Here is a 22,664-nt window from a genome sequence, read left to right as displayed (position 1 = left end):
ACGACGTGTGTTTCACAGCCAAAATTTCAACTTTCGGGAGCAGCATAACTACAGATGTTTCTCTGCGGCCCGACACGATCTTGACTAAGGTCAACGACGTCAAGTTTTTCTCAACTTTCGTAAGAAACGTATGAAACGCAAGAATCGTTGCAAAATTCGACTTCTTACGTCGACAGGAAACCAGCCTTAAGCTGCAACGCAACATATTGACCAACCATTTCAATAATCTTTTGCTTTTAATTGGTCAATTCGCTTGCGTTGCTGCTAATACATCCTTGCATTGCGTCTTAGTGGGAACCAAGCTTTCTTTCTACGTATAATGTCTGCAGGCTGAGTAATTTTAAGTTTATATAACAAGTGGAACAAACCACAGTAAAGTTGGGTTGGTTGCGATATCTTTGTTTATATTTTGGTACTTATAAATTTATTTACGTATTGTTATTCAATCAGATTACAGGCTTTGTTAAGCCTTGCAGATCAGAAAAATTAATTTATTTAATTTGTTAAATATTAAATTACCAACCTGCTAAAACTATCAGGTATAAATTACTGAAAAAAATTGACATTTTTTCAAACTGTTATTTTTTGTAGTCATGGAAACAAATTACGATATTGATTATGATAAAGTGGGAACAGTTCAGACTGAAACGTGTACCTATGACAGATATTGATACAGATAAAACGATAGTTCCGGGTCATTTCTTTGTGTGTTCTTCTTTGAAAGATTAGGCACTATACAAATATAATGAGATGGGTGTTTGAATGCAAACAGCTTACTTTATCTCTGTCCTTCAACTTCCCTTTATTAATACTATAGAAATGATGATAATATAATAGTTGATAATGATATTATAGTTTATTATTTATTCAGAAGTATCATTTTAACAAAAGAAATATACTGTTTATCAAAATTATATACATTCATTCTGTCTGTGATACTGTAGTAGTGTCTAATACTGTACTGTGATAATACTGTACTGTCTAATACTGTCTGTGATAATACTGTACTGTCTAATACTGTCTGTGATAATACTGTCTGTGATAATACTGTACTGTCTATACTGTCTGATAATACTGTACTGTCTAATACTGTACTGTGATAATACTGTACTGTGATAATACTGTACTGTATAATACTGTCTGTGATAATACTGTACTGTGTATAATACTGTACTAAGTAATTTTGTCTGTTGATAATACTGTACAGTGACAATACTGTGTGTGATACTATACTGTGTATTACTGCATGCATTACTCTAATCATTAATACCCTTTAATTACATATTATACCCTTTCTTTATTTTGTATGATGATATTACTTGATTGGTTTACAGCAGCTTACATTTATTAAGTTAAGAAAGAGAAAACAAAACTAATCAGATAATAAATTTAATTTCAACAATAAAGTATCTCAAGATCAAATCAAATAGTAATAGACTAACTTGTAATATTCACAGTGACTGTCACCAAGAGATTGTTAAGAACCTACTTAAGTGAAATCACTTAATTAACAACGTACACATGTATTCTAATTAATATAACAATTTACTTAAGATGATTTGTAAATTAATTTTCTTTTCATCTTGATTGTTGCTATAACATGTACTAAATCTTGGCTCCTATAACTTCTGGTTTGTTTGAATTGGCGTACAAGTTTAAAGATTGTAAAAGATGTATTATGTTTTCTGATGGACTGGGAGAATATCTTTAAGATATGAATTAGTATAATACAATATATACAATACATTGATAATACAATATATTAACAAAGATAAAGGGTTGTCATCTCAGAAATCAAGAAGTACTACAACTATACTAATACAACTATGTAAACGTTTAGATTTGCTTTACAAAAACATTTATTTTTAATATAAGGGATTTGATTATAAAAATATATTAATTTCTTCAATATACAATAAATTTGTTCTTTTTCATTCAGTATGATAAATGTACATTCAGCCAGCAACATTTATATTCAACTCCTTCCAATAAGCAAAAATAATTAAGTAAATATAGTACAGTTCTTATGGCGCCTGGGAATGTTCCATTATCATACAAATAAAAATGAGTCCATTAACCTAGCCGGACCGCGGTAATTCACATATTTACTCCCTACTCTGTTAAACAACAAAAGGTAAACAGTAAGAATATATACAACAAAAGAATGCTGCTAGTGACAACGATGTACACACAACAAGTATTGATGAATTATTTGTAGGAAAATGACTGTTTATTGCTAATTTAACAACTTAATAATTATAAGGTAGGTATAGATGTGTTGTTTGCTAGGCATGGTAAATGGACCATTTGACATTAAAATGATATGGTTTTTAGCCCTCATATGAGTATGCACATAAATGCACAGGTACAATGAGATAGCCTTGAATGTTAGTATGTGATCAATACTTAGGCTAGTCTAAAAGGTAAGAAATTGTTGTGATGTGAAGTGCAATTGATATTTGTATATTTATCTATATAGACACAGCTTAGTGAATATATTATTTAGCCAAATTGTATTCTTGAATATCAGTATACCAAGAGGATAACGCATGCAGTTTTTCATTTAAAAAGAACTGATAGTAATTAAAAGGTCCTCTATTTTTTTTTTTAATAAAAAATAAATTATGCATCATTATAACAATGTTATTACTTGGTCAAATGTATTCTTTAATATCAATATACCATTTTTTAAAGAGGATAATGCATGCAGTTTTCATTTAACAAGAACTGATATTAATTAAAAGGTCCTCTATTAATTAAAATAAAAAATGCAACCTTATAACAATGTTAAAATAATTGGTTTTTTTTTCAAATTAAATTAAACATGATTGTATATGTAAATTGAAGTATGGGGACATCCTGCAGCAAGGGATCATCAAAGCCCCTTGACCCCCAAGAAAAAGAAGCAGCCCTGAAATATAAAGAACTTCTAGACAGACTCGTTGATGATGAGGAATGCCCAAGTGATATACCTGTAGAAGAGTTGGAACATTCTCCGCATCCAGATGGAAATTTAGTCTTTGGTACTACAGAGGTAAATTTTAAAATGTCCATATTTATTTTACACCAAATTCAATCATGGTTTATTTAAATTCATTTTAAATCCTACAAATATAGCCTAAACATAGTTTTCAAAAAATACAATTTATAAATTGCAATTTAAGTATTAAGGCCTGAGAGAATACATTTTTATTACGTGTTACTTTTTTATTGTCATTCTTTCAGTAATTAATTTTTCTAGCTTGATTTACTGTTCTTTCAGAAACATAAATTGTGTTTTTAATTGTAATGGTAAACATTAACATTAATGCAAACATGTGACTATGACTAGGTTAAAAATTTGAAAACTTAAGTAAGTATTCAATGGAAAAATAATTCTGAATTGAAAACCAAATGGTACACCAAAGAGGATTTATTAACTCACATCTTGTAAATCACTCACAATTTACTCCAGTTTTTAACTTTTATCAATTTCTTAGAACTATGAAGAATTTTTAAAGGAAGTACAGAAAACATGTTGCAACGGTAAACTATTTGAGGATGATGTTTTTCCTGCGGACTCCTTTTCTATGTACTTTGTCGATCGAGATTCAAATGTTGCTGGCGTTGAATGGAAACGACCAATGGTAAGTATCTTATATTAGCAGTAGCATAAGATTATTAGTTTATGTATTTTTTGTTCTTTTTTGGATTTAATGTTATATATCTTGGGGTGGGTCAAACGTAAAGTCTTCTGACTTATATGACCCTCCCCGCACATGATTACTTCATGTATCCTGTATAATTATTGTGTATTGTGAAAATAAATTGACTTGAGATAACATAGCCTTTCATATGACATGGTGCAGCCAAGTGGCAGGGCCTAAAAATGGTAAAATGAAAGGCTGAGCTATCTTTGTATTACAATTTGCGAAATTTAGATTCTTGGATTCGCCTCTGGCCTATATTCAAATATAGATGAGTTCAAGTTTTAAAGGACCTAATTTTCCTGTTTGTCTTTATACATTTTGTGTGCTTTCATGAAAGTGTTTACAGGAGTTCAATTGTCAGTTTAGTTTCCATAATAATACATTCCATAGTAATTTCCTCTTTTACTTGCGTACAAATACCTGTAGTTAAAATGCTTTTATCATATATCCATGGCCCTAATGTTTTCTTTCCTGTTTGCCTTATAGATAATCCTATTGCAAACAACAAGTGCATTGTATCTTACTACAACTATATAATAGTCCTATTATAAATATATTGCCGGGCCAAAAAAGTCAATGATGTTTTGTTGTAAACTTTTATGACCTCTCCCTATTTAAGTTCAAAGGACGTTTGAAGTTTATAAGATCTAGTAGAAGTATGAATTTTTTTTGTTAAAGGGGTGCCAGGATTTTCCTGATGAGTTAGCTGCATGTGTGATGCAAAAAGTAACAAATAAAACATTATATGCAGCTGTACTAGCCTCTGATCAACCAGTAAAGTTTGGTTGTTAAAATTATTTTGTTGTCTTCTATATTTCGTTGTTGTTATTATTTATTGTCTTGTATATTTCGTTGTTGTTAAATGTTATTATTTGTTGTTTTCTATATTTCGTACTGTTTACTGTTTATTTTGCAGGAACTCTGTGATGATCCACTACTGCAGGTGGATGGAATCAGTAGAGATGATGTGATACAGGGAAGCCTCAGTGATTGCTGGTTTCTTGCAGCATGTGCAGGAGTTGCAAAAAATAAAGACTTAATCTCAAAGGTAAATAAATACACTCACTGTAGTGAGAGGTTAAAACAGACAAGGCAAAGATAGAATATTATTATTAATATAAATTATGACAAGTTGTGCTGAGAGATTGGGGGTGAAAATTGAAAATTTCAGACGAGGCAAGTTCTGCCTCATGCTGGCTACGGCGCTGCCAAAATCACAAACACATTTTGCCAATAAGTAAAGCTCTGTCTACACTATCAAACTTTATGTGATGTGCCCATATATGGACATGATGATGTCATATCACTACCATAATTGGTCATATCACTACCATAATTGGTCATATCACTACCATAATTGGTCATATCACTACCATATTTGGGAACATAACACTTTTTTGTCAAACTAGTTTGACAGCGCCGTAGCAGGCATGAGGCAGAACTTGCCTCGTCTGAAATTTTCAATTTTCACCCCCAGTCTCTCAGCACAACTTGTCATAAATTGTATTAATAATAATATTCTATCTTTGCCTTGTCTCACTCACCTCTCACTACAGACCTAATTTGATGACAGACTTAATAAAAATTTAATAAAGTCTTATGTTATCTGTATCTTCTATATGGTTCAAAATATTAAATGCACTATCTTTTGCTCTCTGTATTTTCCAGCTGAGCACTTATCTTTATATCTATAGTATAAATATAGATTTCCGAACATCCTGAATCCGCCCTGATCAAGTTTTGGTATGTTTTCATGGTGGATTAATAAATACATATACTACCGTAAACTTAATTCAGTAACACCCAATTGTTTACTTTATAAATAATAGTCGATAAATGTTCACGGTTCATTATCGAACTAAAATGTATTTATATAACTTTAGTAAAATAGTAGAACTTCTCCGGGGGCACAACACCTATTATTATATGGATCATAAGTGCTTACATCTTTTACTACAAGTTCAAGGAAATCATGTCCATTAACTGGGATCCTGGTTTTGTGTTAGGTATAGTGTCTTTTAAACGTTCATTTGACGTCAATGATCTGTTATAATTGGCAAACATAATAAAGTCGGAAGCTATAAATATATGTAAGCTGGGCTAAAAATAGATTTAACAATAGTAAAGTACACAATGAGAAGCTAAATATAGTATCAGCAAAACTAAGTATAAAAGCAAAGAAACTGGGATAATTGAATGTAATTGAAAAGAGTTTTGAAGGGAGAGAATAGGTGCTATGAATGTTGCAACTGAAACTATATAACATTGATAATTATTTTAATGACGCCATTACTAACTTCATATGCAAATTATATATGATGTAGCATTTTATATAATATAAAGATTAAAGTTTACTTTTATTGTAGTTATATAGTTCCTTATGTGAACTGAAATTTATTGTACAATTGAGAATGCTTCCTTGTAAAAGAGGAATGATATACAGTAAGAATGTATGAAAAGGAAATCTGTTTTATGCTATTTTAAAGTTGATATACAAAGATCAAGAACTATATACTGTATATGTTTTGTTTAATGTTTAATAAGAGATTCACTTAATTGGTTTTTGCTTATTGTTTGTCTTCACAAACACATTAATTGATTTTTTTTTCTTTAAAGAGTCTCCACTTTAAAGCTTTGCTTATTTTGAGTTCCCTATTCCATAATGTTTTGATGACAATTGTGTAGTACATCCTTTGTTTCATGAAATAAATTGATTTTGATTGATTGAATATTGATAGATTGTTAGTGGAGACCAGCCTTTACATGGAGATGGGTATTGTGGGATAGTTAATTTTCGTTTCTGGCGTTTTGGAAGCTGGGTTGATGTCATAATCGATGACAGACTACCAACAGTGGATGGAAAACTTCTCTATGCACATTCAAGTAATACTAATGAGTTCTGGCCAGCACTTATTGAAAAGGCCTATGCAAAGTAAGACAGGATGCGTTATTTACTGTATTTTGACCGATTCTATGGAAAAGAATAAATGCACCTTAAAATGGTCTAATTGCTGCAACACAAGAGGACGAACCTTTAACCCCTCTGAAACACTTACCCTTGAAATGAAACAAAATCTCCTATCTAAGTGAATAATTTAAGGAAATACTTATTTATTGAATTCAGTGAAATACTTAATATTTAAGGAAGCTAGGCATGCCTCACCCAAGTCTATTAGTTCTCACGTATCATCTGCCCATAAGCATGAGGCAAGTATTCATCTTCTCATGTTAAAAGAAGGTATTTGTCCTCACTTTTCACCAAATTTATTTCAATTAACCTATTTTTTTGTAACCTGTTCTTGGTTTTCATTCATAGCTCATTCTGTGAATTTGAACTTTATAGATTATAATAACTAGCATTGAAAATAATAACAGGTTAACGAATGATAAACGATATCCCCACAAAAAAGAAGCAACAAGTAAATATTTTTTTATAGCATACATAGTATATTTGTTTTGTCAGATTGTCAATACTAGAAAATACAATTGTATATTTTATTTCAGGTTGAATGGAGCATATGATGGACTGAATGGAGGGCAGGCCTCTGATGCTATGGTTGATTTGACAGGAGGCCTGGCTGAAGTGTTTCAACTTAAACCTGATACTGGTACCGACTTAGAAGTATTCAGGTCACTCTGCAAAGGCAGTAAATGCAATGCTTTTATGACTTGCTCTAAAAAGGTAAACTATTATAGTTCTTATATTAAACAATAGTTTTGTTACCAAACAATACAAGTCAGTATCGTTTCCTGTTTCTGCATGAAAAGAAAATGTGACAGTTTCATAAATAAAAATGTAGGAAATCAGTACATTTAAGTTAATTTCATGACTTTTCTGATCACTCTTCAAAAAGAAGAGTTTTGACTTAATATAGTAAAAATATAAATAATTTGGCACATATGGCATTTCATACGTATACTACTTGAGCTTTAAACTCGGAGAAAAATCGAAACGTCGACTGGTGGACTAACATAAAAAAGACAGTAAAAACAGACTTGGCAAAAGTCTACTGTACTAAATGCATGAAGTAGTTTATTTGTTGTTTAATTTCAATACACCTTTAGGGAGCTTGGCAACTTGCCAATGCTGATGAACAAGGAATAGTGTCCGGTCATTCATATTCCATTACCGCAGTGAAGTGGGTTACCTTTTTGAACGATAGCCAGGGGGCGCTGTTAAGAGTACGTAACCCCTGGGGAAACTCAACCGAATGGACAGGAGACTTCAGTGATGGGTAATTTATATTTTTTGCTGTGTTTGTCAGACACTGGTTCAATTTAGTTTTTGTAGTTTGTATTTGACCGTGTCACTCTTCCCAAGTATCTCAAATAAGCACCACTGTTACTGGTGAGACCATTTAATTCTTGTTGGTGTGTAACATGTTTTCTTTTTTGTTGCAGGTCCAATTCGTGGGACAGAGTAAAGCCTGATGACAAAAAAGCTCTAGATCTCCAAGATAAAGATGATGGTGAATTTTGGTAAGAACATTTCCTCAATCCCAGAATCCTTGGGTCAATCCCAGAATTCCAAAGGGATATTCTCAACTTTCTGATTTCCTTAGATATACAGATATACAGTACTCTCAACTTTCTGATTTCCTTAGATATACAGATATACAGTACTCTCAACTTTCTGATTTCCTTAGATATACAGATATACAGTACTCTCAACTTTCTGATTTTTTTCAAAAAACACATGATGTACCACAAACCTTTATTCGTTTTTTTTTTTTTTTTTTTTTTCAATAACTTTTATTTTCTCCTTTTATCTCATTTTATTGACTACCGGTTAGTATGCAAACATTACATCATATATTTTGCTCTAATTGAATAGCTTTTGTCTTATTGTTTACATAGGATTTCATTTCAAGACTTTTGCAATGAATTTACTAGAGTCATTGTGTGCAGACTGGCTGAAAACAAACTAGATACAGACAGTAAGATTCTAATATTATTTGTTGTGGTGTGTGATTATACCTATTAAACACATTTCTGTCTTTAAATCCAAATTTTCAATAAATATAATTATTAAATTTGTATTTGTTGATCTTGTGTGGATTTGTGGAAGGGATTAAATCCGGTATTACAGTAAACATCAGTGGCAATTGATATTTGAAAATGAGAAAGGCAAATACAAACATAAAAAAAAATAAACATTAGTGACTATTAACTCTCCCACAGAAAGGTGTATAATATAAATTGAAGAATAAAATTGTGAATCATTTAATTTTTGTTTATTATTTTTTTTTCCCAGTTAGTACACTACATTCCGCATTCATCCATGGATCCTGGGTGAAAGGTGTAACTGCTGGTGGTTCTAGAAATAATATAGATTCATTTATGATGAATAAACAGTATATTTTGACAGTTACAGAGGCAGGTAAGTGTTATACCAAAGTGTCAAATCTAACACTAGTGCTTTACTATGTAAAAGGCTCTGGCCTCCCTAACTATTTGTATGGGGTAGCGGTCGACACGTACAGTGTTATCAGGTAACTCGTCTTGATTTGATCTCATAACATTTATTAGAATATAAACAGGCGGCACCAAAAACAGGCAAGCAAAACAGCCTCAGTTTATGGCAGTTTAATTACAAATTCTATAGCATTTATTTGCATTAGCAAAAAGAACACTCCTCTCCCTGCAGTCACCCAGGCCAAAGAGAGAGATGTCTCCTTGAATACAGCTATCTAGGCTTGGGTGTCCAGCAGGATTCCCATCCCCTATGGGCTATTCCATTATTTCAAAATCAAAACAAAATTACTGAACCATAACAACTATATCACCAAAAGTGTACAGATTTCAAAGTTATGTTGGATTCTTTTCTTCTTTACAATTTAGCAGTGCCTTATGCAATGAAATAACAACTATGATCGCTCACTTGCTAAATAACAACTATGAGCGCTCACTGGCTAAATAACAACTATGAGCGCTCACTGGCTAAATAACAACTATGAGCGCTCACTGGCTAAATAACAACTATGAGCGCTCACTGGCTAAATAACGACTATGAGCGCTCACTGGCTAAATAACGACTATGAGTGCTCACTGGCTAAATAACAACTATGAGCGCTCACTGGCTAAATAACAACTATGAGCGCTCACTGGCTAAATAACGACTATGAGCGCTCACTGGCTAAATAACAACTATGAGCGCTCACTGGCTAAATAACAACTATGAGCGCTCACTGGCTAAATAACGACTATGAGTGCTCACTGGCTAAATAACAACTATGAGCGCTCACTGGCTAAATAACGACTATGAGCGCTCACTGGCTAAATAACGACTATGAGTGCTCACTGGCTAAATAACAACTATGAGCGCTCACTGGCTAAATAACAACTATGAGCGCTCACTGGCTAAATAACGACTATGAGCGCTCACTGGCTAAATAACGACTATGAGCGCTCACTGGTTAAATAACAACTATGAGCGCTCACTGGCTAAATAACGACTATGAGCGCTCACTGGCTAAATAACGACTATGAGCGCTCACTGGCTAAATAACGACTATGAGCGCTCACTGGCTAAATCCAGTGACCCCAGAACATCATGTGCAATCCAATGCAACTACCAGGCATTAGAGTGCTAAACCAGGGGCCTTTTCCCCGTATGTTATGCCACTGGCCTGGTGAATGAACCAATACCATGAACGATTCTTCTTCTCCTGAAAGGTGTACACTGACTATAAAAGATATAAAAGGCTTATAAACAACAAACTATCATTACATCCTGATAAAACTGAATCAATATTGTTTGGTACTAAAAGAAAACTTAAGAATGTTCATGATTTTGCTGTTATGTTTAAAAATAAGTTGATATGTAAGAAGAATATGATCTCATATCTTGGTTGTTTGCTTGATGAAGACCTGTCTGGAGAATCTATGGTTCAAAAAGTTCTTAGTAAGACTAATTCAAGACTTAAATTTTTGTATAGACATTCTGCATGTCTAAATTTCTTTTCTCGTAAAATTCTATGTTCGGCACTGATTACTTGTCACTTTGACTATGCATGTTGCTCCTGGTTTTCCGGTGTTTCTAAAAAACTTAAACAAAGACTCCAAACCAGTCAAAATAAAGTTGCTAGGTTTATATTAAATAAAAATAATCGTGCACATATTGGTAAAGACGAACTGAACCAAATCGGTCAATTATGTCTAGAGGATAGAATTTGCCAACTCAAACTTAATCATGTTCATAAGATTTTTTATGGAAAATCAGTACCTTATTTGACTGAAAAGTTTCAAAGAGTTTCATCTAACCACCATTATATGACTAGAAGTAGTGTCAATGGTTTTTCAGTTCCTATATCTGATAGTCAGATATCTAAAACGTTTTATTATACAGGCATAAAGGCATGGAATAACCTACCTCATTCCATTCAACAAATAGAAAACAAATTTAATTTTAAGAAAAATGTTAAATCACATTTCTGTTCTACCAAATAATTTTATAAGTCAATCATAATCTTTAATTTAACTTGTTTTTTATATTATTGTTTTTGTAATATTTACGTGTTTAATGCAATACTTTGTAATGTTTATATTTTTTATTTTAGATTGTAAAAGGATCCCAATGGAAATAAGCTGATAAGCTTTTTGGGCTATCCTGGAAAGTCTTTTATAAATGTATTATTTGTAATGTCCGTAATTTATGTTATCACTTTGTATGTATTTTTTATGATGATTTTCCAAATAAATTCAAATCAAAAATCAAATAAATTCAAATCAAATCAAGATTTATACTTCAGCCAAAGTTTTGATTCATTTGAAGCAGAGGGCAGCAAACTAAATTATGACCCACATTCTAATCTTTTAGATGATTGGAACTCTGAAGAGGATACTTCAGCAAAATGGGGGCGCTGTTCTGTTATTATTTCATTGCTGCAAGAGTATCGAAGCTCAAAAAAGGATTACATGGCAAAGAAGGACAACATCGGCTTTGTTTTATACAAGGTGTGTGTTATCATGTATTTGGAGCTTCTTTGTTGTGGTCCTAGGGTATCTTGTTGGGCAAACAAATTTCTTAGAGTTATTTCTACAAGATACAAACATAATCATGTCATTATAGTCCTCCATCAGTTTGAAAAATTTTGCATTGCTATTAAGGCAACCGATACATTTTTAAACATGGTATTTATCATGTTTGAGGAAAATTCAAATTCAATATTCATTCAATGAATTGAATGAATGAAAGGATTAATAAAAGAGAATTTGAATTTGTTACTTTTCTTGTAGCCGTCTTCTTCTGAAGACACATGGCCGTCATTGACGGATACATAGTATGCTTGTGTACTTGAGATCTACGTTTATACCATGCTATGTGGTAATGTATAGTACATACAAGTATTTAGCAATTACTTAATCAGTAAAATCGTTTTTCAGTCTACAGAGGAAAATGGTAAAAGACTGAGTAAAGATGACATCCTGTACACGCAGGACATCGGCACATCAGGTTCGTACATCAACCGTCGAGAGGTAAATCATCAGTTTGATCTTGATCCTGGTGATTACATCATCATTCCGTCAACATTTCACCCCGGTGAGGTGTCATCCTTCATCTTAAGACTCTTCTCTGAGAAACACATCACAATCAAGTAAGTTCTTTCTTGTTCTTTTACAATTCTGTTTTTCCAATTTATGATTTGCTTGTTTCCATATTTAAATTTACCTTTATATTTATTTATTTTTTTTAATGTATTTGACTGGTATAAAATAAATGAAGCAATAATTCAGAATTTTCATTTTCAGGCTTGCTGAGTAAATTGTTTAAGTAAGTTGTTTACATAGTACACAATTGCAATTTGAAGACTTCCTATTGACATTTGAGGCTTGTTTGTGGTTCACTCACTTTCAACTAATGTCAGTCAGGTGATATCGTAGCAGTATTTGGGTCATATAGACCACCAGAAATATGTACATTAGTAGGATCATTTGTTCCCAGTAGTGGCCAATGGAACAGGATTGTGTGAATGTAGTCATAAAAGTTTAGTTTCCCAGACTAGTAATGTAAGTAAATAAGTACTTTTATCTAGAAAGAATTATATATGTGGTTCACAATTAATTATATTATATTAATTATATTGTATTCAGAGTAATTTAATTTATAGTTTAATATTGTATCATGTTTTTGTTTATATAAGTTATATTTTACTTAGTTCTTGCCTGTAAATAATACTTATATTTAAATTTTTTACCTTAGTTAAAATGTTAGAAATCTGGTTATACTCTCCAGTCCCCCCTCCCCTCCCCGATTTTGTATATTGATAATAACTGAAAACAGATGTATTGTAATACCCTGGAAAATATATACAAAAATGTTAATTGGGGTTTTTTAATTCAAATTTGCCAAATTGTATATCAAAATTTACTTTTATTATGTTAATGTTATCATCTATCATATTTCAATTCTCCTTTATTTTTCTGTAAAATTTTATATTTCCTATTTGTGTATTTGTCATTGCTCTTAACTTCAGGTTAAAAATATATTTTTAAAAAGTACATTCTCTTTAAAAAAGAAACCTCATCTATTTTATTTATATATATATATATAATATATTTCTTACTCTAAAAATATTACATCAAATGTTTACTGCAATTTTATTTATTAGTGATCTGTCTTGTCTTAATGTTTATATTCCTAAATCCCTGAAGTTTGTGAGAAAATATTGTAATGTGGTACCTGCAGTCTAAGTTGCGCACAATATGAACATAGGCCTATCTATTTATGGTATGCTTTTTCAGGGTCATTTTCTAAATAAATTAAACTAAATATTTTATTTATAATAGATGTGTATTTGTTTCAATTGTCATCGTTATTTTTGAGCTTCAACTCAATTGATTCCTTTTTTGGAAAGTTGTGTTATTATTACAGTAGGCCTACTGTGTGCTGCATACATTTACATACGATAATAAAATTGAGATTTTAACTATGAAATGTATTCTTGTGGTTCTATTTCTTTCGTTCATTTAATTTAATTCAACTTAAATTATGCATGTACGTATTATTGTGCATTATCATTTTAGAGCAGTTAGGTGAGATTATTAAATTTCGGGAAAGTTAGTCTGTCTACAATATCAAACTAGTTTGACAAAAAAAGTGTGATGTGCCCAAATATGGTAGTGATATGCCCAAATATAGTAATTATATGACATCATCATGTCCATATATGGGCACATCACATTTTTTGTCACATAAAGTTTGATAGTGTAGACAAAGCTTAACATAGATTTCTTTTAGTGTGTATTATTTCTTCTTTGATAGTTTTAGGCTATTACTAATTTATTATTATTTTTACATTTATTTTGATTCATTTTAAGTTAATTTTATTTATTTTTGTATGCCTTTTATGTTGCGTATTTCACATGTTAAAGAAATGTTGCATTTATTTTGTTTAATTTTAAGTTAATATTTTGGACGCACCTTATCATCAAAGTGTGCCACTGTTGTAAAAGTGAAGTTTCCAATAAATGATTATTACTAATCCTTCTTATATAAGAGCGCCATCTATTATCAAACTATATTATATTTATACAGTACTTAACGAACTTTGATATTAATAACTAAGTTGACGCACCGATGGTCAACACATCAAATATCGCTGTCTGCAGCTCGAATGGAAGTTTTTGCGCATGCGTTTTACATCTCAGGGGACATTAATGTTTTTGGCTGTTAAGTGCTATTCGTTATATTTTTACATCATCAACTTGTTCGGCGTATTTGTTATTTCCATCCATATGTTATTGTTAGTAAGTTTGATTTTCATTTATTTGAGTTATTGACAATAATTGTTTACGTGTATTAACGTCTTCTCGGGCGTCTTCTGTAACAACGTGCTTCGGTTACTTAAATAAAAAAGTAAAATTAATTATAGCCAGTATCTACATTATATTAAACCTATAAGCGTGGATATAAATACTTAGTACTCAACTCTTTCACCCGTTTCCTGTCAATTTTAAGTTGACCACGATATACTATAGACCAAATATTATCCCATGTTAAGATACCAAACTTAAATACACCGGATAATAATTAGTACTGTACTCTTTAATTTATCTCCCAACGTTTGTTGAAATAGAGCGATAAGTTTTTTTGAACCTGGCAAAAAAATATAGATTACCATGCTGCTGTCTATAGTATTCTGTATTAAATAATTTTACTATAATGTATACGTGATTGTGTCGAACTGATAACTGATAAGATGAACACCCTTGACATAAGCACGTACTTTAATCCATGGTTGCTGTTCAGTATGTCCTGTTGTCGTACCCTCTGTACATAAACGGGCTAATTTATACAAAACACGAGTACGACGCTAATATTTACCGTTATAACCGCTACCTATTGAATTAATGTCCATCAGACACATGTAGGCCTATGTGATACGGTAAGTATTATCGAAACGCCAACAGCGAATTAAATATATTAAATTGGTCGGCTATACATGTTAGGGAGGGGGTCCTACATAGAAGACTTTTGAAGTCATGTTTTTTTTTTTACGTTACGTGTACTTTAATTACGAACTTTGATATTAATATCCAACTGAACATTTTTTTACGTTACGTGCCAAACCAGATACGTACACTGCATTCGCGTCTTATGTAAAGGAAACAAGAAATTCTATCAGATTAAATATTTAATTTGCTTAAACAAATCATCCATGCTTTTTATTCATGACTCGATCAACAATCGGTTGTAGATTAAGTACCAATACTAATAAAGTTAAGCAAGACACGAACCGACTGTTTTTGACATGCTTTATAACATGTTTCTTTGTGAATTTGCTGGATACTATAATACTACATAATAGTAATACTACAGCATGTCACTTTAGACACTTATTTTATACCTCCCTGCTTGGACATTAAAAATTGAACATACTACAAACACATTAGCATTTTGGTAATACAAATATTAGGATTTGGCTACCAAACCGTCTCCCTAACTACCACTGGCTATAGAGGCATGCAACATACATGGTGATATCTCTATTTATATGTGGTTTCTGCCTTTTAGTTGAGTCATTCCGTTTGGTAATTCTTAATTGGCTTAAACGAATATAGTGGGGCATAGGCCTAAATAAAGAATAATTCTTCATTGTATTTCCATAACTAAGAGCTATGGTGGATAAACATTCTTCAAACTATAAAATAATTCTTAATTGTGTCCACGGATTACCAAAGTGTCGGTAATGGAAGACGTAATTAAATGTATGTTACATACCTTTTACCCCTCGTGCCCTGGAGTATCAAAAATAATATAGTTAGATAAAACATTTCATTTATAACATAATTCTTTGTTGTGTCCACGGATTACCAAAATGTCGATAATGGGAGACACAATCAAATGTATAATATAATTCCTCTTGCCCTGGATTATCAAAAATAATATAGTTGGATAAAACATTGTATTTATAACATAATACGTTACTGTGTCCAATGATTTTATTAAATATTATTCATTGTGTAGCTACAAGGATTACTCAAATGTCTATTAGAACATAATGAATTTTATTTTATAGTATAATCCACGGATTACCAAAATGTCGATAATGGGAGACATTTATAATATAATTCCTCTTGCACTGGATTATCAAAAATAATATAGTTGGATAAAATATTGTATTTATAACAATACTTTACTGTGTCCAATGATTTCATTATATATTTATATGTCTACAGTGGGACATAATGAATTTTATTTTATAATATAATCCTCATTGTGTCCAGGATTACCAAATGCTATGTTGTACACAATGACGAGCTTACATTTTATAATTATGTTGCTAATAAAAAAGCAAATAACAAGAACAAAATGTAAAAAGCTAAATCCAAAGTTACAATTAGATGGAATTAGACGTTGATACACAATAAAGTATTATAAAGTTCTTTGAAAGCTAAAATCCGTGTACATTTCACCTACATATTACAAAGTACCCGTGAGTGAACCAGTCCTTGTCTAATGTCTTTATACACTTGTTGTTTTGACTAAACTCTTTGGGAAAAAAATTCATGCGTCAGTAAACCAAATCCTGGGTGTTTTTACAGACAAGTTTTAGTTGGCCTATGTCTAATGGTGGATTTCATCACGTGACAAACCAGATGGGATCAACTTCACTTCCTTCCAATTTAAAATGATTATTTCAATATATTTACAGATGATATTCATCACTGGATCGTGAAGAAAGCTGTTATTTCCATATTGGCAGACTATGTTGTTATGATTAATGTGATAGGTCTATTGGAAGAGACAAGACTCACAAGGATAATAATTCCAATTTCCAGTATTTGGAATCGTTTTTTGACATTCAATCGTTTTGTTTTGGATTAAACACCTGTTCTCTTCTGTATTTAATACAACGAAGTGAATTCCGCTGAAACAAAAGCGTCGGCAGAATGAATGAACACATCCATCCTACAGGTATGGGTGATATGATGAAGGCGAACAATTCCTGGAATACGTCTAGGGAGGGTGCAACGATGAACGACCATACAAATGAGCACGGTAGCAGTGAGAGTCACAACATACACGGCCATGCGGTACGTACAATTAAGCATCCATTGAACTTAAAGGCCAGGTGCGGGCAAAAAAATTCTATTTATCATACATTCCAATTTAAATTATCGATCTATAGTTTCCCCTATGTTTCATAATATTTGGGATTTTATTTGTGTTACACGAGCTTGTTGAAAATAAGCACTTTCTTATCAGTGGGGTATAGTTCAAATTACGCAGTAAAATCTCTATTCTTTTGTACACACATTTTGTAAATAGAGAGGCATTTTAAAAAGCTATGAAAAATAAACAGTGTGGTAAAAAATGTTATCAGATGACTAAATATAGATAATATAACTTGAATATTACATTTCTGGTATTTTTATTCAACTTCAGATTTTTATTTTCATGCTATAGCAAAAATTATCCACCGTATATCCACCATCTTTTTTCACCTTCTAGGGAGTCACCAGACATGTTATTACATTAGGTTAAGTGACTAACTACTGAAAAAAAGTCTTCCTGGTTTTTATGGAAGGATTTTGCCAAATTTTGTATTTGACCATATTAATGGAAATTCATGTTTTTTCGTTTTGATTTCTGTTACAAATATTTGATTTATGTACAATTAACCAAATATTATATTTAAAATTCATGACTGTACCTGAGCTTTAAGCTTGGATCCCAAGCAAGGGCGTAAGCGCAAACAAAAGTAACTTAACTAATCACAAGCGATGGATTATCCGAACTGTCGCTTGTCATTTGTCAATTAAGCTTGGTTCCCACTAGAACATAACGCAAGGACGTAAACGCAACGCAAGCGTTTTAACCAATGACAAGCGAAGTTATAGACAGTTAGCAATCACAAGCGAATAAGCCATCGCTTGTGATTGGTCAATTCACTTGCGTTGCATTACGTCGTTGTGTTGCGTCGCTAGTGGGAACCACGCTTTAACCCTAATCCTAACTGTCTGTCTATAACTTCGCTTGTCATTGGTTAAAACGCTTGCGTTGCGTTTACGTCCTTGCGTTACGTTCTAGTGGGAACCAAGCTTTAGGTTGCGTTGCGCTTACGTCCTTGCGCTGCGTCCTAGTGGGAACCAAGCGTTATATACATTAACAAACCTAGTTCTATTTATAGCTCCATTATTTAAGCTTGTTTCCAATTAGGACGCAACTCAATGAAGTACGTGTACGGGCAACGCAAGGCATTTTACCAATCACACTCTGTCTTTCGTAAAGCGTGGTTCCCACTAGCGACGCAACGCAAGGACGTAACGCAACGACGTACCAATCACAAGCGATGGCTTATTCGCTTGTGATTGCTAACTGTCTATAACTTCGCTTGTCATTGGTTAAAACGCTTGCGTTGCGTTTACGTCCTTGCGTTACGTTTCTAGTGGGAACCAAGCTTAATGGGTTAAATTTACGTTGCGTGTACGTTCTAGTCGGAAGCAATTATTACATGGTGAAAAGAGAGTTATTCAGCACATTGTTTATTTATCAAAGTTCACGAGTCTAGTTTTTTTTGTTAACAAGTGAATACAAAAGCATTGCTTAGATTATTAGCCGGTTTTATGAGTTAAAACCACGGATCAATGAATATGCGTACGGCTTACTTTATCTATTACTGCATTGTTTGAGTTTTATATTGTCGAAATATTTAAATGAAGGAGTATTATAGGTCTAATAGGTTTTTACACACATATTAGCATATAATGATTAGTGTATCATCATTCTGATATACATCATTTTTTTCCCCTTGCAGTCAACGTTTCACTTTTCGTTAGAAATTCCTGTTTATCTATTTGAAAATTGGACGATAGACACAACTACAGGTAATCATCATGACTGTTTAATGATGATATTGATGATAATAATGATATTGATGATAATGATGATATTGACGATGATAGTGATGATAATGATGATAATGATGATGATGATGATGATAATGATGATAATGACGATGATAATGATGATATTGACGATGATAATGATTATAATGATGATAATGATGATGATGATAATGATGATAATGATGATAATGATGATATTGATGATATTGATGATAATGATGATAATGAGGATATTGATGATATTGATGATAATGATGATAATTATGGTATTGATGATATTGATGATAATGATGATATTGATGACAATGATGATATTGATGATATTGATGATATTGATGATATTGATGATAATGATGATATTGATGATATTGATGATAATGACGATATTGATGATATTGATGATAATGATGATAATGATGATATTGATGATGTTGACGTAATTATCTTATTGGCGATTAATATGATGTTTATGGTAATCTAAATCAGTGATGGTGATGATGAAGATGATGATGATGATGATGATGATGATGATTCAGTAAACAAGGGAAGAAATGCTAATTTTGATGATGCTGTCGGTAATCGTTTGATGATGCTATTAAGAATTGTGAGGCTATTATCCCTTTTTAACCAGTACTATTTTTTTTTTCTATTATAGATTTCATTTTAGCATTATTACTTGCAATAATTCTAAGCATATCGTTCGAAATATTTAAACGTTTACGTCAAAATGGACTGAATAAATTACAGGTGTATCAGCAACGTCTTAAATTATTACGTCTCCGAGGAAAGAAAACTAAGCACTTACTAAACGCATGCGAAGTGCGTGACACAAGTACGCGCTCCGCCGATGATTTTCAATCACGCCGTGTTTTAAGTGAAAATTTACAGATGAAAACAACTTTTAAAAGTCTTTCGTTGGATAAGTGTGACCGATGGACTGCAGTGAGATTTGATACTTTACACAGTGAACCTACCTTTACTGAACAAACTCTTCATAGAAAACTGTAAGTATCTTTTAATCGATCAATATTTGTTTCCACAGCTAGCTAATTAGAATGGTCTAATTACTAATTTAAAAGTGATATTTTTAGGCCTGTTATTCATCCCATCATCCATAGTATAAAATAATCACGCACTTAATAAACAATACAAACAATCTGTGACAGATTAACGTATTTCTTCATCTAGGTCTAGGCCTACATGATTCGGAATTGCCTTCTTAGTTCGGTTCTTTTTCCAGGCCATGCATGTATGGGTCGGTTCGGGTGAACCTAGGCTAGCTCGACTAGACTAGTCAAGAGATTGTACTAAGGCAACATAAAGACGCATATCTAAGTTCTGATGCAATGCAATCTAAATAAATATAATTCTATATGGTACTATTTGACCTAAAATTAGACAAAAATACAAATAATTCAATACATACTTATACGTTTTGTTTTCATTATTTCTCCGTGTTGTCGTCGATGATCGGTGATCGGTGATGAGTGGTGTTTGAGCGAGCGCGTGGTGATGATGGATTGATGTCGTGTTATGATTGGTCAGTAGTTGATTGACCTAGATTTTTCTCGTCTGCTTTTATGTGTCACGTGAATTAACTTGACTAACTTGGATGTAATATGAATACAATTACGCATACGTACCGCATATATTTATGATGACGTACTCAATCCGTTCAGAGAACTGATCATGACATATTGAGCCTATTAATATTATTAAAGCTGTACACTAATTTAAACATAACTTAAAAACTAATCATATAAATATTGACTAAATGTAAAGACGTTGGTATTACGTTTATCGTGACGTAATAAAAAAACACAGAAATCGAAATAGCAAGTTATGATATTATATCAAAAAGAGTTATGGGACACTTAATTAATAGTATCAGTAGTTTTTAAGTGCGGTCTAATTTATGAAATAGCAAATAAGCATGAGTTGACAAAACCATCGTTTATACACTTTGATTAATTCAAAAGTGATTTTTCAAGGTTTTTTTTTTCAAAATCGTCCTTCCACTTCACTGTCCAGTGCAACATTATTGCCGCATGGGCCAGAAACATAACCTAACATGCATCTTTTTATCTATTTCAGAATTATCATACACATCCTTCTATCTTTTCTGAATTGCATAAAACTAGTCATTGGATATGTACTCATGTTAATTGTAATGACTTTTAACGGTTGGATGTTCATCTGTGTCGTCATCACAGCGGCAGTTGGTTATTTTGTTCTAGAGGCCCGACCACCGTACAATACGGAAGCTTTACCAGATTCCAATAGGCCTATGCGCCGTATGATGAACGCGGAAACGGTCCCGTTACAGATGCGTTCAAGTATTTCAACGGAAGTATGAACATACAAAACAAACACTTAATACTGTATTATACGTGTGACTATCACATTATTCGAGAGAAATTCGATAGGGATCAACTTTTCAAGTTACACTTATAATGTATATTCTAGTCCTCGTGTGTTGCACTAATCGTGTTATATGCTATGATTTCACTAATATTTAGTTCAACAATTTACGTTACGTGTCCGTGTGGACAGTCAGGAACAATATTTTAAAACAAAAATTAATAATAGCATTTAAGTGTGTTGAAACTTCATTGAACCCTTGAATAATGGTCTTAGGACACATTACCCTAGTATTCAGGGGACACATATTAAAGGGAACACTTTACCAAGAAACGAACGAAGGCCAAACACCATTAGGGACTTCTACTGTATTTTGTTGCCGTCAAGTTGGAAGAAGTACGAAAAATTGATGATACAAAAATGAGGTGTGAACTGTATTTAATAAAAAGCAACTGAAAAAAAATATTATCTTTAACGTAGTTTTACCTTTAACGTAGTTGAAATTATTCCAGATTTCTAAAAAGAACAGGATATATGGCATTTGCATCGACTGATTGAACCATTACCTGTTTTTACAGAAGTCAAACAAATTTTTAAACAGCAAAAACACATTTTATAAACCGTTTTTGTTATCTTAGACTAAATAAGAAACATATCTGTCAATTTTTTGTTTATATCATCTATTTTCTAAAATTGCATAAAAAAATGTACTCTTATATTTTCCACAAACGCCTAAGTTTCATTTCATTTCATTTCATTTATTTCAATATCATTATCGCAGCCTTAGCTGAATTACAAAGATATTTACATTTGTTCAATATTAAAATTAGTAAAAAAGTATAAAACCAATGATAAAAAAAAATATAAAAAAGGAGGTAATTTACACAAGAAATACAAAACAGGAACATTCAAAAAGTTTAGCTTAAAATATTAAAATAGAAAAAAAACACCTAAAAGCATCAATAAAAATTGCAAAGCTGTACTGGGTGATATATACAGATTATTCATTTAGAAGCGAGATAAGGTATGGTATTGCACTTTTTTTATATCTTTCAACTCTGCATTTGGGTTGTTGATACTTTACACGTCTTAGTTTCATGTTACTTACATTCTTCACTGGAAACCATTTTCCAAAATGAATACTTTTTGAACAATTCAGAGCAAACTTATAGCATAGATTACGCCTTCTATCAGATAAAGTGTCTAAAGAAAGATCATTGAGTGCTTGGTCATAACATATGTAGTCATTACACAATATTA

General features: G+C 32.0%; 2 protein-coding genes across 2 annotated transcripts; both read left to right on the top strand.

Annotated features, from left to right (window-relative positions):
- The first annotated feature begins 2,154 nt into the window (after positions 1 to 2,154).
- On the top strand, positions 2,155 to 13,926 carry LOC140045450 (calpain-1 catalytic subunit-like). Its single transcript, XM_072090359.1, has 13 exons — positions 2,155 to 2,263; positions 2,848 to 3,034; positions 3,480 to 3,626; positions 4,606 to 4,737; positions 6,428 to 6,621; positions 7,194 to 7,371; positions 7,755 to 7,924; positions 8,091 to 8,168; positions 8,547 to 8,626; positions 8,944 to 9,069; positions 11,509 to 11,645; positions 12,075 to 12,286; positions 12,441 to 13,926. Exons 2-13 carry the CDS (start codon positions 2,849 to 2,851, stop codon positions 12,451 to 12,453), a joined length of 1,653 nt encoding a protein of 550 aa, XP_071946460.1. The 5' UTR covers positions 2,155 to 2,263; position 2,848; the 3' UTR covers positions 12,454 to 13,926.
- Positions 13,927 to 16,828: 2,902 nt separating this feature from the next.
- LOC140043936 (uncharacterized) lies at positions 16,829 to 21,991 on the top strand. Its single transcript, XM_072088429.1, has 4 exons — positions 16,829 to 17,228; positions 18,953 to 19,022; positions 19,699 to 20,047; positions 21,138 to 21,991. The coding sequence occupies exons 1-4, from the start codon at positions 17,085 to 17,087 to the stop codon at positions 21,397 to 21,399; spliced, it is 825 nt and encodes a 274-aa protein (XP_071944530.1). The 5' UTR covers positions 16,829 to 17,084; the 3' UTR covers positions 21,400 to 21,991.
- Positions 21,992 to 22,664: the final 673 nt, after the last annotated feature.

Source organism: Antedon mediterranea, chromosome 3, assembly GCF_964355755.1.
Source record: "Antedon mediterranea chromosome 3, ecAntMedi1.1, whole genome shotgun sequence".
Taxonomy (NCBI): domain Eukaryota; kingdom Metazoa; phylum Echinodermata; class Crinoidea; order Comatulida; family Antedonidae; genus Antedon; species Antedon mediterranea.
The sequence above is the reverse complement of the archived record's forward strand: the minus strand, read 5'-3'. Positions and strand labels throughout refer to the sequence as shown.

Excerpts from the sequence above, each read along its gene's own strand:
- LOC140043936 (XM_072088429.1), top strand. The coding sequence starts at position 17,085 with ATGAATGAACACATCCATCCTACAGGTATGGGTGATATGATGAAGGCG. Across the intron at positions 19,023-19,698 it reads GACGATAGACACAACTACAG|ATTTCATTTTAGCATTATTA; the intron begins GTAATCATCATG and ends TTTCTATTATAG. Across the intron at positions 20,048-21,137 it reads CAAACTCTTCATAGAAAACT|AATTATCATACACATCCTTC; the intron begins GTAAGTATCTTT and ends TATCTATTTCAG.
- LOC140045450 (XM_072090359.1), top strand. The coding sequence starts at position 2,849 with ATGGGGACATCCTGCAGCAAGGGATCATCAAAGCCCCTTGACCCCCAA. Across the intron at positions 3,627-4,605 it reads TTGAATGGAAACGACCAATG|GAACTCTGTGATGATCCACT; the intron begins GTAAGTATCTTA and ends TTTATTTTGCAG. Across the intron at positions 8,169-8,546 it reads AAAGATGATGGTGAATTTTG|GATTTCATTTCAAGACTTTT; the intron begins GTAAGAACATTT and ends TTGTTTACATAG.